Source organism: Pleurodeles waltl, chromosome 6, assembly GCF_031143425.1.
Source record: "Pleurodeles waltl isolate 20211129_DDA chromosome 6, aPleWal1.hap1.20221129, whole genome shotgun sequence".
Taxonomy (NCBI): domain Eukaryota; kingdom Metazoa; phylum Chordata; class Amphibia; order Caudata; family Salamandridae; genus Pleurodeles; species Pleurodeles waltl.
Genome location: NC_090445.1, coordinates 887,439,274 through 887,457,105, shown reverse-complemented (window position 1 = coordinate 887,457,105; position 17,832 = coordinate 887,439,274). Strand labels below are relative to the sequence as shown.

Here is a 17,832-nt window from a genome sequence, read left to right as displayed (position 1 = left end):
CAAGGTCACTGCATACAACTAAGAAGTGAGTTCACATATTGCAGAAAAGTTTAAAAAATCCCACCTTAGACGTAAACTAACAGCAGGGTATCTTCCACCTCCAAAAATGGGCATATTCGATCCTACCAACATGTGAATATCTTCAAAAGTCCAAAGAATATTACGCAAAAAGTCATTTTTAAGACCCTTAATGAAAATAAAAACATAATTAGTGCTTAATAATAAGTAGTATCAGATGATAATGCAGAAAATAAGCAAAGAAAAAACAAAAACATGAAAATTATATTTAATCAATGCTGAACACAAACTGACAGATGCTATGAGAAGCTACTGCTAGAGATGACTTATTTTCCAACAATGCCAATTTGGAGTGCAATTAAAAATGATCAGATACATTGGGGATAATTGGCTTCAGATCAAGACGCCACAAAAAGCATACCTGACTGTTTTCCCCGTCACTAAACAAAGGAGTAACGTTTTGTTCTTTGGGAGCAGAGGACACTTGCCCCCATGCACATAAGGGCTCAAGAGTCACACTTTCCTGTGAAAAGTTCAAGCACATAACGAGTGATTCTGGTGCTGTTTTATCAGGCATCCAGATTAAAACTGTACACATGCCGAAAACAGCAATCACATAAAATACACTACTGACTCCACATATGTAGCTGTTTTAAAGAAAACTCTTATTTCAATGGTTTGATTATTATAGACATTTAAATAACAGTAAACAGGCAAAGCGGAGTAGAGAAACATGCAGATGCAGACTATTACGAGCAGCTGATAAATTATTACATACACGTATTTCAACAATCAAACGAAATTGGCAGCTCTACATACATTTAATTTTAATATGTTGGCAAGCTATAGAAGGCACAATGTTAACAAGGCTGTTAGTTCATTTATTTCCAACATTTTGTTCTTAACTATATGATTTCAAATAACAGTATTCATAGAACAATTGCACTTTTTGAAATGTATTTTATTCATTTTTAAGATACAAAAATAAACATTATCCACTGTGACATGCTACCTAATTCATATAGCTACTCAGAGGATTCTACAACATAGATTCTAGACATCTTTTGTGCCCACCAGTCACTGACCCTTGTCCCCTCTATCACTTACCGACCACCACCCAAGGAGTTTTTGCTTTTAATCCTCACCCGCTGCCCAAGACGTTTAGCTGCTTGATCAACAGATACTATTGCTCTAAAACCTCTGCTCCTTCCCACTACCTACTAAAGAGGCCCTACATTTGTAAAGCCCATAACCATGGTAGACATGCTAACTACCTGTCTTATTTAAAGTGTCAGGTTTATTTAGATTGGTGATTCAGTATTTTCATCAAGAATGTGTGACATAATTTCATGGACATTATGACCCACAATTTAGTTCCCACATGGCACTGGTGGTGAAATTATATCTTTTCTATTTATAAGCTGTCAACATTTTGAAAGTGAGTAGCAATGTATCAGAATTACTTTATCCTTGTTCACTGTATTGGAGTTCTACTGAATAACGTATGATTATGGTGAAACAAGATAACCAAAAATACCTTTGATGGCTGGGAAAACATTCTCTAGTATGTATGCATCTAAGCACATGTTCCTTATTTAGAGATGTACCTGATGCCCAGCAATCACTTCAAGAAACCATGTGACGTCTAGTTAGGTTAACAATTCAGTGATTGCTTTCTTTTCTTAATGCAGGGTGGCAAGGCAGGGGTCCTTAATGACCTGCAACTGTAGACTTTTCGGACTGCATTTAACAGCTTTAGTGGTCACCTCCAGAACATGCACAGGTTCACATGGGAGCGAATTCTGTAATTATTGTTGCCTCATAAGCAGGGCTGCTGTTCCTTTGACTTCTTCAACTGAGTTGTTGTACGTATACCCTCATTAGAATGCAACTATCTCAAGTTATCAGACAAAGGCCTCAATGTTTCCTCACTCTGTCCTTGACATCTTTGAGAATATTATTGGTCCAGGCTGTCTTAGACCAATGTGGGGTGTTTGCAGAAGGTAAAATCAGCAGTCTGGCAGGAGGATATGAACTGTGATGAACATGTGACATAATAAGGAGCAGGCTTGGAAATAACCCTAAAATTGCTATTGTTTTGGGCTGTGGTAGATGTGTCCTGCAGGAGGGGGGAGGGAAAGGGTGGGTTCTGTTAAGGGCTAAGACACCTCCTTCTTATTCAAAAAGAACTTAGTAACAAGAGGCAGACTGAGGTCTCTTTCTCTGCTCCTATCAAAATACACTACCTGAGCCTGAACCCCCAGGATGTAGTTCATGAACAGACCTGGTTTAATACTATTATACTGCACACAGGGCTTCTTCATTTTAAATTCCTCAAACAAAGAAATAAATTATTTACTACCTTCAAGTCCATAAGAGCTAACAGTGTTTCCAACCCCCTAACTGGGCACCGATCAGACAGTAAAACAGCAACACACTTAGCACACTTCAGACATGTATCTTTTCTATATGAACTCCAAAAATAAATGTGTAGACTATGTGCTGACACCCTTATTGTAAACCTGTCACCTCTCTCAACACCATTTGGAAGCAATTTGGTCATGCAATGCCCACGACACAAAACTATAATACTCTGCCTTCAAGAGACATTGCTAGCCTTCTTCCTGCTGTGATACATATGCACCCCTCTGCCAGCACAATTATTTTTACAAAGTTCCTATAAGTCGCTAACTAGGGGAACTTATCAGACCTCCCTCCTTTAGGGCTGTAAACAGATGTTCACTGGCATTTAAAGTACACTCTGTTAGGGAGTATGATGGCACAGCAGTAAAACAGTGAAGAGCATGCCTGATGCCCGAGTACTAAGGAAAGATAACGATTAATTTATGTAAAGGTTTAAATGTCGAAAGTGCTGCAACTTTAGTAGTGCAGTTAAAATCTGCACATATCACGCAGGTATCTATATGGATGTTATGCAGAAAGACAGAGCAACACAGGAGTATGTAAATGAACAATAACCTGATTAGAAGACCCAACATCTTCAGATATTGAGGAAGGAGTCTCGAACGGGGCTGGCCATGAGGCTCTCCCTGCTTCACCACTCTCATCAGAAGTTGGAGGAGCTGTCTGCTCCTCTCTAGAGGAAGTGACTGGTTCGGCAGCATCATCCCCATTTATGCTGAGCAAGAAAGAAAGAAAGAAAGAAGTCACCCACATTTTTGTACACTTGCTTCCATCTTCACTGATTTCACATCAAGTTTAGGGGTGTTTTAATCAATTGTCATTAAGGTGCCACAAGAGAGCTAAGTTAACTAACAGCAAATCTCTGAAAATGAGGAAAATGATACACTAACTGAAATACCTTACCTGTAATATAAAAACTTTGAAAGAATAGCCTTTTGGTACCAGTGCTCTTTGCTTTTCTTTTTCCTCTGCCACTTTTGGTCTATTAATCTTTGATAGAAGTCTTTCAACCATGTCCAATCTCCAGTCTAAAATTGAAACATCAGCAAGCAATTTAGAAAGGTAAAATATTATGGTAAGCTGCATGGCTCTTAAAACATGCCTGCCACTAAAGGAAAGACACACTTGTAAATATAAGAACCTTTATCATGTTCATGAATGATAACTTTACTAATACTAGAACTACAGAACATTGTTGTTAGTAATTTCAATGGGTGGCATAAATCTGTCTGTCTGATAACATGGCTCCAGCAATTCAAAATATGACAGAATTATTAAAGTCACTGGCATTATGCTTTCACACAAAGAAGCCTACTGATGTACATTCTGTAAATTTGCTTTATTCTGTATACTTCTTGTTCAGCAACAGAAGTCTCTATCTTAGGGTTTAGGTCTACATAGGACTCAAAGCTGCACATGGCTGATATTTGACAAAGAGGTTACAGGGCTTTCAGATGTCTGGTCATCATCCTAACTCATCATTTGATATAAACCGTAAATAAGTGATATCCTCAAATAGTCTAGGATATCCTCAAATATTCAAAGATATTCGAGAATATGCAAAAACATTTTTTTTTAATTATTCACTCATTCATACACAAATTTATTATTCACTCATACATGCACTCAGAGACTCGGGCGCCCACTCACACACCAACTCAGACACTCGTGCGCCCACTCAAAGACTCTCACACCCACTCACAGATCCACTGACAGAGACAGGCCCTGCGGCCAACCCCCACCACGCACGGCCAAAGGCCATGCGCGGTGGTGGTTGGATTAACCTAGTAGTTTAAATTACTTTACATTTACAAACCATAGAAATTCACTGAAATAAACAAAGGTTACAGGGATGTTATAGTTAGGATCTGAAGTTACTCATACAAAACCAAAGAAATTCAGCAGTTATAGTTAAAGTTATTTGAAGTAACTATAACCCGTGCCCTAAGGTAACCTTAACTTGCGGCTTCGCCATGCACAGCTAATTGCTTCATATATTATAACATTGATGGCATCTTTGATATTATCATTGCAACAATTGCAATAAAAGTATTCATAAGAAAACTGTGAATGGTGCAGGTTATAGTTACTGCAGCCAGACCCTGATGCCAACCTCCCCACTAACCACCGAATGCGTGAGTGTCCGAGTGGGTTTGTGAGTGGGAGAAAGACTGAAAGAGAGGGAGGGAGAAATACTTTTTTTTAGACTTTGATGTATGATATACTTATTATGAGATATTTCTGTACAAATTAAAAAACAAAAATGTATTTGTCATTTAAAAAGTGTAAAATCACCTTTCATCTAAGCCTTAAACATTTCTACTTTAAAAAAAACTAAAATAAAAAGGAAGGAAACTAGACCAACTGGACTCAAACCCTTAAAGCTCAGTATGAAGGTTTGCGACCATCACACTGAACTTTGCTTTTTACATTTTTGTCAACACGTTTTCAGGGGGCTCCCACGTGGTCCCTACATGTTTTTTTAAATATATTTTATCATGTGCCCTTTACGGCCTATCTGGGAACACGGGGGAAGCCTCAAGACCTCCCCAGCGGTCTCATTGCTTCAGCAAGCAAGGAGCTGCTTTAAGAAGCAGCTCTGTGGTTGCTGAAGCAAAGCTTTCATCTCGGTTCCCTGCATGCATACCTGCGTACAGGAAACAGAAATGAAAACTCTGATTTCTGACAGCGGGATCTACTTGACAGGCCTCCCTTTCAGAAACTGCAATGTTTGCTCTGACTTGGCTGAGCTTCAAAGCTGCAGCCAAGCCTAAGCAAACAGCTATGTCCCGGGGGTTGGCACACCGGGACATAGCAGTAGCTGGTCCTATTTTGCCGTGGTCCCCAGGGACATCAGTGGCTCCTCGAGGTAGGGCGCTGCCGCCATCCAACAACTACAGGCCCCGAGGAGGTGGTGGCCCCGGGGCTACAAGGGGTCTGAAATGGACCCCCTTCACTTCTTTTTAATCTCTGCCCCATGGCCCCCCAGGACTCAAAATGAACAAAGTGTTATTTAATTCAAAAAGCAGCGGAGAGGTAGCGGTCCCCAGGGCAGTGGGGGCCAGGTGGCCTACCCACATGTTAATTACTTAAAGCCTTGGGAAGGAGGTGGTCCCTGAGGTGTGAGGGGGCTGCGCAGCCCTGCCCATTTTGCAAAAGTGTCCCAGGGAGGTGGTGGTCCCCAGGGCTCATTAAAGCCCAAGAAGGGGGGCCTGTGCTCCCCCCTCCTCTATTAAGCCCCAAATGCCCCCAGGGCCTGCGCCACTCAAGAGCAAAAAAAAAAAAAAAAAAAAAAAAAACGGGAGCTCAGGGGACTGCTTTTTTTTTCTTATTAAATCTCAGAAAAGTCAGCTGATCCATCCGTGGATTTTCCAGAGTTATTTTTCTTTAAAAAAAAATGCTTTTTAGCCCTGGCGTGGTCCATCAGGGATCCCAGCACCAGGGCTAAGGGTCAGGATGACTCTACCCTGGTCCCTTTTCTTTTTTTCACTTTTTTTTCTCCCTGGGACTCAAGATGTCTACCAACACTTCCTTGTTGAAGTTCTGGCAGCTAACCAGATATTAGCACGGGACAGTTGGAACTGCAGAGGATCCACATCCCTAGATATCTATATTTTTTTGCCTTAAATTACTCCAAAACTACTGAACGGATGGGCACCAAACCACAAAAAGTGTAATCTGTGGAACAGAATCTAGCTTCGTGACAAATTTGGTATAATTCCATTCAGTGGTTCGGGCTGTAGGCGTGTCTAAAGGTCTTATGGAAAAATGAATGGGGAAAACACGTTTTGGGCCCCCCTTTTTCTTGGCCCCCGCTTAACAAATCACCCCAAAACTTCCCCGACAGTAGCTGAATTGACCAAAGTATAATTTTTGCAAATTTTGTGAAGAATCGTCAAGTGGCGCCAAAGTTATTGGCAAAACGAAAAACGCTCAGTCTACGGAAACTAGGTCCTAAATATAACTACCTAGTGGCAACCACCACTAGGATTTATTACACACATACAAACAAATGTCATGATTGCCTGTTGTAGGTGGCCCCATCACTTATCCAAAAAGTCCAAAAAGAAACAGTGGTCAAGCCGTCTCATCCAATGGAATGCCATTTTCATCCAGTTATGGGCTACCAAAATGAGGAATGGACCAATTAACCTCAGTGTGAAACCAAGAGTCTAAGGAAGTGATTGGTAAGACCACCATGAATCCAAAATGGACATTCAATGTTTCATACTGTCGAGATGTTTGCAAATGAATGCATAGAGTCAAATCCATAAGTTCAGTTGAAAATTTATTGTGATACACTTGCAAAGTAACAGCCGACACGTGTTTCGCCTCCTGGGCTTTCTCGAAGTTGTGAAAATATAAAGGTAAAGAAGAATTGATATACAATACTGAAAAAATAAAGATGAAGATAAAGATGCAGGGATTACCCAATCTCCCACACCCAAAGTGTGAAAAAAGAGGCAAGAAGTAATTCAAAAACCCACCACTAGTGGAAAATAACAATTGCATAATTGTGATACAAAAATCCAAAGTGCGTGAATTGGCTGTGAAAAGATGCTGGCAGTTGAATTTATGTGACAATTTAAAGGTTATAAAGTTATACAAATATAGGATAAATATTAGCGGTTCCTACGACCAGAGGTCACAAACATATGAGTTAAAAACCAAGCCATTTCCAAAAGAATAGAAGAGAGGACCTTCTGCCTTAGTTTCATTACCCGCAAGCCCATGCAATATTATGGATAGAGAAAATTAAGAGATCTCTACTCCCATATGTGAATAGGATTGTACCATACCTCTCCCAATGTTCAAGAGAGAGTGTCCATTTTGTGATGTTATACAGAAAACCAAAGGATCAATCTAGACTGACAAAAAAGTATAGTAATAACAATTTCAATCAAAAAAGTAATAGTGAATATAAAGAGATATTCAAGTCATATAAAACGTACATCTAGTTATTCACATATCTCACTATTGTCAAGTAATATGTTTAACTATAACATGCAATGATATCAGAGATTTTTGGCTGCCGATAAACAGAATTGGTTCCTGCATCAAATTGATACATAATACAAAATTTCTCCATCAAGGATACTAGTCCACATATTGTATCAACTCCTATATAAGACACTATTACATAGAGCTTAACAAATAAATTAATTATTCACAGAGCATAAGCGCAGAGCTAACAATTTGATCCGAGAACTAAGTCCATAAGGAAACATACAAATAGTATAATAACATATCAGAGAGAATATAAGATAAGGTTGAAAAATGGAATGGAGGGCCGTATAAACACCATGGATCCTATTAAGGTACATGTGAATTGAGGAATCATAACATCTGGTCCCAATTGAAGAATGACATGCATCATAAGTGAAACTCTGAATATTGTACAACATGAGAGAAAAGATTTTTGTTGCATGAAGGGACACGAAATGCAAGTGTGAAAAAACCCTCCAAGAGGTGGCTGGGGCATGTCTAGGAATCAAAGAGTTTGTAGAGACTGTTTTATTTTATCAAGGCCGAGCTTTACTTATTGAAAAGTTAAAAAAAAAAAAAAAAAAAGGTAGTTGTGAACCTTCAGAGAAGTAATGCATCATGCCCGGAGAGTCGGGTAGCAAACAGGTCATATGTTTAGAGTACCATAAGCTAGAAGGCATCTCCTCGATATAAAGCTGACCAAGTCAAACATGCTTTTAAAGAACATGAAAGCAGACAATTATTTTAAGAGAAGAAAGATAAAATAGGTAGACCTAAAGTAGTCCCCAAGCGATTGCTTACCAATCAGAAAGAACTCTAAGAACCAAAGAACAGCTTCTTGTCTTGGGTTAAATCCCTAACAAAAGAAAACATGCGGAAAATGCTTACCACCTTAATCCAGCACCATCTTTATTGAGGAAACCGAAATGTCCTTCTTTAGTTTACATATTCCAGAAAGTGCAACAAACCTAACATCTATTGTGGCAGCCATGTTTTAAAAAGTATACTCATGCACAGATTGAGACTTAAGGAAAATAGAAACTAAATATAAATTAGTTATTATTATTTAGTTACATCAATTAAATCATCTAGCCCCACCACTTGTATCTGTGCCACATGTGTGTACCCCACACCTCCCCCCAAAAAAAAGAAAGAAAGAAAATTTTGTTTACGCCAAGAAGAATCACTTGATGTCAACTTTTGCCAAATGGCCTGTATGTGATCCAACTGCGAAACAATATTTTTCCTGGCTAATCGTTGCAGTTCAGCGTGAGACTTTTATGCTGGATGCAATTGTAAAGTAATCTCCTTTAAATACTGTCAGCATTTCCCAAGGTTTAAAGCTTTCATCATGAAAAGCCTTGATAGACATTTCCAGTCAAACAAATCCTACTGATAGGGCCGTTGCGAAGCGAAGAAAATATGTTGCAGTGATATCCACTGAAATCAGGAGTATAAAAACAAAAGTGTTTGAAACCTAAGACATTGGCTGGCCTTTACTAAAGGTTTTTACTGTGTTCTACCTTGGTTCTGAATATAAGCATATAAATAAGAAACATCACTTCCCACATAGGATCAAAAGAAGGAGAACATCCTTCAGTCACACACCTGACAGATTGTAGCGTGCTACTCATGCAGGCAAGCACTTAAGTGCCCATCAAAGGAGTATTAAGCACTAAATAAAATCTGCCATACTATACAACACAATTAAGCTAGTACTGCGTACCATAAAAATGAAAGCTTATTAGAATGAGTCTTCCACACACTCTGCCCTGTGTTCAGCTAGAGGAACGAGAGAGGCAATTGGCCAATAATGAGGTACAATGTAGGATCATAAAGCCACAAAGCAGTTAAAGGTAGTTTCTCATATAATCCCTAGCCGGGGGTGCAAACAGACTTTCGCAAGCCCTCAGGTCAGAACCTTGCCATTAGTTTGTCTGACGAAAACAAAGAAAAGACATTACATTTACAGATCTCACAGCAATATCAGACAAGCATGCTATTATAGAGACTGACAGTTCCACAGGCACACTGCTACACAAACGTTTAATAACAATAAAAAAAACAGATCTGTTAACAGTCTTCAAGGCCGCTGTAACATTTTCTGGCTCGCCAACAACTAGTGCCTACAGTCTTTAGAAATTCACAGTTTGTGGGCTTTGATCCTCATAAATCGCAATGTACCTCCTGAAAAACTGTATTTCTGTAATGCTTGCTAATTGAGAAGCAGCCGCTGCGGTCTCTGGTGTCTGATTCTCCCTGGTTTCAGGCTTACAATAACAAAGTCCTTTACCCCAGGTGCCCCACAGTAGGTAGGTGAGGAAAGAAGTAGTTAGAGCACCCCACTGTTACCTGTTTTGATGTCCATCAATAGTATGAAGTGCCCACTGGCACCGTATCTCTTTGCCATCTCCCTGCACTTGTTCTCTAAGTGATCCTTACAGGACTGCAGCAGAGTTCATTGGGTTGCTCACAGAAAAGCAAGGAAAATGGCCAATGTGATGCTACGATTCACATAGGGCAGTCTAAAGGATTCTCTCTAAAACTCCTAGGGAAAAATGCTGCCCAATGCACAGAGGGAAAGCGCCAACTGGACCAACGGTTTTAGGCACTTAGCTATGTTGAGGTATATATTTCAATGATGGAGTACTTCCATGGCAGACTGCTGCGTTGGTGAACCTCTGAAACACAGAGCCAAAGACGGCACTAGCGCATACCTCAAAATTAAGAATATTCTCCAGCCTGTCTAGTTTTGAGTGGTGTGGCTGGTGATTTAGTTCAAGATATGTACTGCACCAGCACAGTGTGTGGTGGCCATGCAAATCATCACGGCTCCTCATGAAGGGAACCACACTGACCATTTCCTTTAAGAATGCCCCTGGTGCTATAAGGGGTGCCTGCAAGGCTTTTGTGGGCCACCAAATCAATGGAAAAAAGTTCATTTTTTGTTTCTCATAAATCATTTCCCTTCTCTCTGTGAAATAGTATTTTATGTAATGGGTTTCTCCAGGACATATGTCAGCTTGCTAGCTGTAGTCTTTAGTTTGCGGTTTCTATTTTTACCCTCAGTGCTGGAGTACATTACAGAAGATGGATAACATTTGTGCCAACAAGTAACATAGGTCTGCAGACCCTCAACAAAAAGGAGTTGGAGTTAGACTATTAGAAGACCAATATTATTGAGTAAATTAAACCAACGGGGTAACCCGAAAAAGGGGTATATGTGGGACAATTATGTTGGTAAATTAGATAATAATGTAAGTTACTTATGGAACGGGAGCATATCGTAATTACCTAATTACCACACTATTCTCTGAATCAGTCAAGATTTAATTTTAAGCATCAAACATTGCATAGGCTAAAACACAAATATTCAACAGCAGCACTTTTGGAAAAAACATGTCTAAATATTCAAAAGCTGCTGTCCTATTTCACTGTAGGCTACAACTGCAGTTCTATCTTTGGAAGTCAACAACTGTATACAAATACACTTTTCTATATTTAGATATTAGGTATTTGCCTCAGAGTGCACTTATTGAAGGGGCCTTGAAAGCCATTATCTGGTCATTCCATTTTTGTTGTAAAATGCCTGCAAGGTCTTTGAACTGGAAATGCGCTCAGGTTATAGAAAAGTGTCTAGCTGAAATAGTAAGAATTCAAGGTTTTCCTGTATAGCTTTTCTTTGAGTAAGAGATAACAGGGAACACTTCTGAAGAACATCTGCACAGAAGCTGACTTGAGTGTACACAGATCTGAATAAATAAATTCAAATATTCATGCATTAGGCGTAGAGCTTTTCCAGGCATTGTAGCTTAGTGCAAGGCCGTACCGAGAACCCAGAGCAGTCCTGGCAACCATGTCAGAACGGCCCCCATAGGTGCATAGCACAAGCCTGATCACCGCAGTGGGACTTGGGGGTTCTCGACCCCCAAGAAAATTTGGGAAAAATTGCAAAAATGGTGCATTCCACAACACATTTTTCATTATATATCCAACTGTATTAGTTTTTAAAGCATAGTAAATGATGACTTTACAGTGCACTAGGATACAGTAATCTGTATTGGGGCTTTTCACTGATTCCCCCACCATCACCCTGTAGCAGTGCCTCATCTCTCCATAGTCCTTCTCTCACAGGTATTTCATTTTTAATAGTGCCTCTCTTACAGTGTAGGGTGTTGGAGCAATTTACATCACACACACGTACAAGAGACAATGGGGTTGTTTGGTGACTGGTTTGGAGCCTGCAGCCAACTAGAGTTCCTCCAGCATAGCGGGGTTCAGCAAAGAGGCACACGCGCTAAAGGCTCCAGTTGGTCTCGCAGCATGGGACGTACCTGGGAGTGTGCCTGGGCGAAGACCAGGCCAAGAGCGGACCCGTCTGCACTCATCCGCGGCAGGACGTGGCCGGGCTGGGGACCCCCTCTTGGCTCTTCGCCTTTGTTTATGATTTTGCTGTTCCGGAGGGGGCAATCGCTGCAGTCCTGGGACGGCCACATTAACTGGCACAGTGCGCAAGGTGAGAGTTACTGAGCTGAGCATGGGGAAGCGTAGAGCAGCAGGGGATAGAGCACAATCATTTTCTACAGTTACTTTTGAAGGCATGCTTCAGCGCGCCATTGGGATGGTTGCCGGGGAGATTTAGCTCACCAAACGCAGGCTATTGTCGGAATATGGTGGGTCTCTCCCCTAGATTGCTGGTGCTGATTCTAGTTCTCGCTTAAATTCAAATAACACTGAATACGCAAATAAGGACTCAGAACCTCCTGCAGTGCGGAATGAAAACAGTTGTAATGCTGCTGTTGGCTCATTTGACCAAACTAATGTTTTTACATTCCATTTCTCTAAACCAGTTGCCGGAGCAAAGCACAAAAGGCAGTTAGACAAAAATGTTACTACAAAAAAGAAAGTAACATTGCACAGTCAAAATAGTCAGGTTCCCAACCAGATTCTTTTGTGGGCTCAGTTGGCCTTGTCACCTTGTGTGTTTTCCTGTGCTACTTCACCCTCTATGGCTACTCAAATTTGTGACTGTTTTGCATTGGATCAATGCTTAATGGACATGTTTTGCTCTATTTACAAGCTAAACTTCAGCCACTGTTAGAGCGATTAGGCTGTATGGAGGGCTGCTTAGAGGGCTTGTCTAAGGGGTCGACTGGTATTCCTCCTGATAAGTTGACCTTGGGAGTCTGTGCACAAGCCTCTTCGCCCCTGCAGGCGCCTGATGTACCAGGGGTGCTACTGTTAATACCCAGCCTTGATGTACCAACTCAGTGACTCCATCAGTGGGGCCAGCTGTTACTTGTGCTGTTCCACCGGAGGGGGTTACCTGAGAGATAATCTGTTAGTACTGCTATTAATATTGTTAATGTTACTGGTCATTCACTGGCCCCCGGTGGTTCAATTTGGCCCTGTCGCAGCTCTAGGTAACCATTCTGGTCAATTATCTATTGATTCTGTTTCTGTTCCGTGTAAAGATATCTTGAACCTTCCCCCGGCAGCGTGCCCCTATGTATTAGTGATGGCCGGGGTTCCTGCTTTGAAAGTTGGTCAGCAGGAGTCATGTAGTCAACTTCTGTGGAAGGTTAAATATTGGTTATTTAGGCATAAAAAATTTGTGATTCGGGATTTGAATGAGATTTTGATGGTGCGCAGAGTGGGGTGGCTTGGCTGCTCACAGAAAACCATTCATAGGGACTGCAGTGTTATAAATTTTAGGAAACCAGCTAATGTTTAGCGGATACTTACTGTAAAAAAATTAATTGAGCAGAATTTAACTAATATTTTTACTTTGCCTTTGAGGTTTATCAAATTCTATATCTTGCCCCACTGATGTGTTTTCCTGTTCTAATGCATTCTCAATGCTTAGTGGCCGAGAATCCGTAGACTTACTGGCAGAGAATTCCTCAGTGTTTATACAACCTTTGGCTGGGTATGGTACCCTAAACATTGATGTTTTGATAGCTGCTGCCTCCAGTCTGGCAGTCCCCATTCCCCTTAAGGCTACTTCAAATTTAGGTAGCGAGTCAATGAGAATTCTAAGTTGGAACCTAGCAGGTCTAAAATCTAAGACTTTGAATTCAGATTGGTAGGACTTTATTAGGGCCTACAATATAATTCTGTTACAGGAAACTTGGGATACTACTTCTACACAATTTGATGGGTACCAATGCCTCTCGATCCTGGCCATGCCTTCTTGTAGAGGTCGTGCTTCTGGAGGGCTCGCCATTTGGGTTAAAACTAATATAGGACTCACTGTCAAAGAGGTTGAGATGTATGATAATCGCTTTCAAGCTATAGCTTTCAGGTCTAACATTTGCTTACATACTGTAAACTTTTATAATAATTATTTTATTAACATACCTAATTCAAAGTTTCTTTATTATTATTTGAATTTATTTCTGACTTAGAGGTCAGGACAGTGGGACATTTATTTAACCTTTGTTTGGCTGGTGACTTTAATGTACATGTGGTGAAAATTTCGGAGACCCACAGAAAACCTGCTCATGCAACAATAAGTTCCTGACTGATTCTTGAGGCCATGAATTACAATCCTTTCTTGATGTTGCATGAATTAAGTATGGTTAATGCACTAGCGGTTTTGGCTCCAAAATGCAGTAAGGTTCCTACTTTTAAGGAGAATGGGAGCCCCTCTGTTATTGATTATGCTTTTGTTACAGACAATTTGGTTGACCTTCTTCAAAATGGTAGTCATTCCGGCGACTTTTAGTGACCATAACCCAATAGCAACTGAATTGTCTATCCCATATAAGAACACATTTAGGAGGGATGTGGGTGCTTATAATCTTCAACCCAATACTGATAATCTGAGGGTGGCTTGGAGATTGTGTAATGCGGATCAGTTTTTTTAATACCCCTATTGGGGACAATCTGAGTTCAGTTTTTGCATGCTTATCTGATAAGGACTCTGGCACCCAGTTGGTAGGGCCATGTTAAATTTTGCGGCAAGATCAAGGAGAGTTTACTTATATTGGTGAAACCAACCCCTGATAATGCTAAACGGTTTCATGCTGAGTGCTCTGCAATTAAATAAAGTTCTTCACACTACATTAATGATTAAACCAAGGGGGATTCTGGTTTGGTGCGCAGTTTACTTAAGGCATATAAAACATTTGTTACCTAGAGCTGCCATGAGGTTGTCTCTTTGTGCTGGGAATCACTCCTACGGGCTTCACATCAGGGCTGTTGCAAGCTGGTTTGGGCCATTGTCTCTGAATTAAAGGCTAACTTTATGTCTCTTACATCTATATCTTGTAATATTACTAGTAGTAAGTGGGAGGAGCATTTCAGAGAAATTTACACAGCACCGTCCTCTGCTGCCTCATTCGTAGTCAATTTGTCATTAGTTTCTTATTTTTCTGTTACATTGTCGGAGGTAGAGCTCGCGATCAACTTAAATAAAAGTAGTGTGCACCCACCCCAGATTTGATCAGATCCAATATTCCTTTGTGGGCCCCACTTCTTACTAACATCTTTAATGTTTTGCTGCCTGCCAACTTACCCTGTTCATTGCGAATGTCTGTTATAGTCCCCATATTAAAAAAAGGGGAACGTTCGCTTCCATCATGTTACAGACTGATTTCTGTTATGGACAGCAGGGCTAAAATACTGGGTCGGATTACAGATAACAGGGTTATGGAGTGGGTGTATGCTGGGTCCATTTTAAGTGGTTGTCAATTTGGGTTCAGACGTAAATTAGGCACTATAGATCAATGCCTTAACCTTAACCTGGTGTTGGGTAAATATGCCCTTGCTAAACAATCATCCATGTATCTCGCTTTTATGGACCTGACCTGAGCATTCAACTGCGTCGACATAGCTAAATTGTGGAGCATGTTGATTGACTGGGGGCTTGATGATGTCCTGGTACATTATTTCACCTACTGGCATGAGGGAATGAAGGCAAGGGTCCGCATCAGCCAGTCGGGGGAGGCCTCTAGAGATACTGAAATTTACTGCGGTGTCAGACAGGGCTGTGTGCTGGCCGTTATTTAGTTTTTTTATATATAAACGATTTACACTTGTCACTTACAGGTGCTACTCAAGATGTTCCAATAATTGAGGGAAACCCCATTCCAGCAATTTTGTACGCTGATGATGCAGTGCTCATGGCACAGACTCCATAAGCTTTGCACGAAGCGCGAGTTTGGGCAGATATCTGGGCCTAAAGAATTTTAATTATTCCTATAACTATACATGGCTTGTTCATAATAGGTGTGAACGCTCCCCGCACTTTTTAGAGCTAATGCTGTTCAGTACTTGACATCGGATTGAACCTTTGCCGTGTCAATGTGATAATGTATCTGAACAGACAATGCTTCATTTTTTTCTTTTCTTGCTAATTTTATTTGCGGTACACTAGAATGTTTTAAATTCCTATTTTAAAGAAGTATTACTCTGAACTTCGACTTTGTAGAATTGCGTTCAGATTTTTTTTGCTCTTAGAAAATAAGGAGGTCATTTTTAACATTGGTTTGTTTTTTAAAGCGGCTGTATGTTCTCAGAGAACAATGTCCTGATATTTTTATTATACTTGTATTGAAAAGTGCTCCAATATCTGTGCGTTTCTGTTCTCCTGAGATTTTATATGTATATGTATTGTGTTCGGTTTTTATGGTTGTCAAAGCGCTACAGAATAAAGTTTTATGAAATTAAATGAATCATTCATGTGTGAATCAGTGTATAGAAAACATAACCTAAGACGAAGAGGACTACAAGGCGTAGGATTCACATGTCATCTATTCTGGTGGGCATTTTTTGAGAGTGCTTGGTCTGGAAAAGCATAAACTCAGGATTCAGAACATACCGCAGTGGTTAGGGTTGACTTTACTAATAACAACTTATTTTTTACCCAAATGAACCATTTTTAGCAAAATTAGGATACTCAAAGATTGGGAAAAACCTAACTTTCAAACTTGTACTATTCAGTTTGTATGCAGCTCTTTGAAAGAAGTTAGTAGTTCACTGTGCTAGATTATGAGTGTAACTTATGAAGTGTAGAGTAAAAAAAGAATCTCAGTGACAAAAATCAGTGCTTTTAAAAACTGCTGCACTGCTACGAAACCGGCCCCTCAGAGACAAAAGCAGTCCCCCCAACCTTCCAGCCTCCTGGGAAACCCAGATAAGTCCAGTCTGGCCTAGGCTTAGTGACCCATACTTTGAATCAAGATTGAACTCCCTTTTCTTTTTGCAATGAACTTACACAAATTGTTATACCATTCAATGAGAAACTGAGTAAAATGTTCTTTCTTAAAGGTTGTTGTTTAAGGTACGGTTGGCATTTTGGAAAGGACAACTAACGGACATTGTAAAGCTCTGAATGAAAATGTCACTTACCCAGTGTACATCTGTTCGTGGCATCAGTCGCTGTAGATTCGCATGTTTTGCATAGCTCGCCATCTGGTGTTGGGCCGGAGTGTTACAAGTTGTTTTTCTTCGAAGAAGTCTTTCGAGTCACGGGACCGAGTGACTCCTCCTTTTGTCTCCATTGCGCATGGGCGTCGACTCCATCTTCGATTGTTTTTCCCCGCAGAGGGTGAGGTAGGAGTTGAATTGTAGTAATAGTGCCCATGCAATGGAGAGACTAAGTATGTACCTATTTAAGGTTGAGATGATACATATACAAATAGTTGAAGGTAACTTCCAAACTGCTACAGGCTCCCGGGGAGGCGGGTGGGCACATGCGAATCTACAGCGACTGATGCCACGAACAGATGTACACTGGGTAAGTGACATTTTCAGTTCGATGGCATCTGTCGCTGTAGATATGCATGTTTTGCATAGACTAGTAAGCAGTTATCTCCCCAAAAGCGGTGGCTCAGCCTGTAGGAGTGGAAGTAGTTTGAAATAATGTTCTTAATACGGCTTGACCTACTGTGGCTTGTTGTGCGGATAACACATCTACACAGTAGTGCTTGGTGAATGTGTGAGGCGTAGACCATGTGGCTGCCTTACATATTTCTTGCATTGGGATGTTTCCTAGAAAGGCCATGGTAGCACCCTTCTTTCTGGTTGAGTGTGCCCTTGGTGTAATGGGCAGCTGTCGTTTAGCTTTAAGGTAGCAGATTTGGATGCATTTAACTATCCATCTGGCTATACCTTGTTTTGATATTGGGTTTCCTGCATGAGGTTTTTGAAATGCAATAAATAGTTGTTTAGTCTTTCTGATGTTCTTTGTTCTGTCAATGTAATACATTAATGCTCTTTTGACATCTAATGTATGTAGTGCCCTTTCAGCTACGGTATCTGGCTGTGGAAAGAACACTGGAAGTTCCACTGTTTGATTTAGATGGAACGGTGAAATAACCTTTGGCAAAAATTTAGGATTAGTCCTTAGGACGACCTTATTCTTGTGTAGTTGTATAAAAGGTTCTTGTATTGTAAACG

General features: G+C 40.5%; 1 protein-coding gene across 2 annotated transcripts in view; it reads right to left on the bottom strand.

The window, feature by feature from the left end:
* The window catches only part of EDRF1 (erythroid differentiation regulatory factor 1), a 403,030-nt gene that overhangs the window by 293,290 nt on the left and 91,908 nt on the right, over window positions 1–17,832 (bottom strand). Inside the window, exons 5-8 of one of the 2 annotated variants that reach the window (XM_069239693.1) lie at window positions 3,346–3,470; window positions 2,998–3,157; window positions 440–541; window positions 65–186 (exon numbers count right to left, since the gene is read on the bottom strand). In XM_069239693.1, the coding sequence (XP_069095794.1) occupies window positions 65–186; window positions 440–541; window positions 2,998–3,157; window positions 3,346–3,470 (509 nt within the window). The remainder of the gene's footprint in view (window positions 1–64; window positions 187–439; window positions 542–2,997; window positions 3,158–3,345; window positions 3,471–17,832) is intronic. The other variant, XM_069239694.1, reaches the window with a different exon arrangement.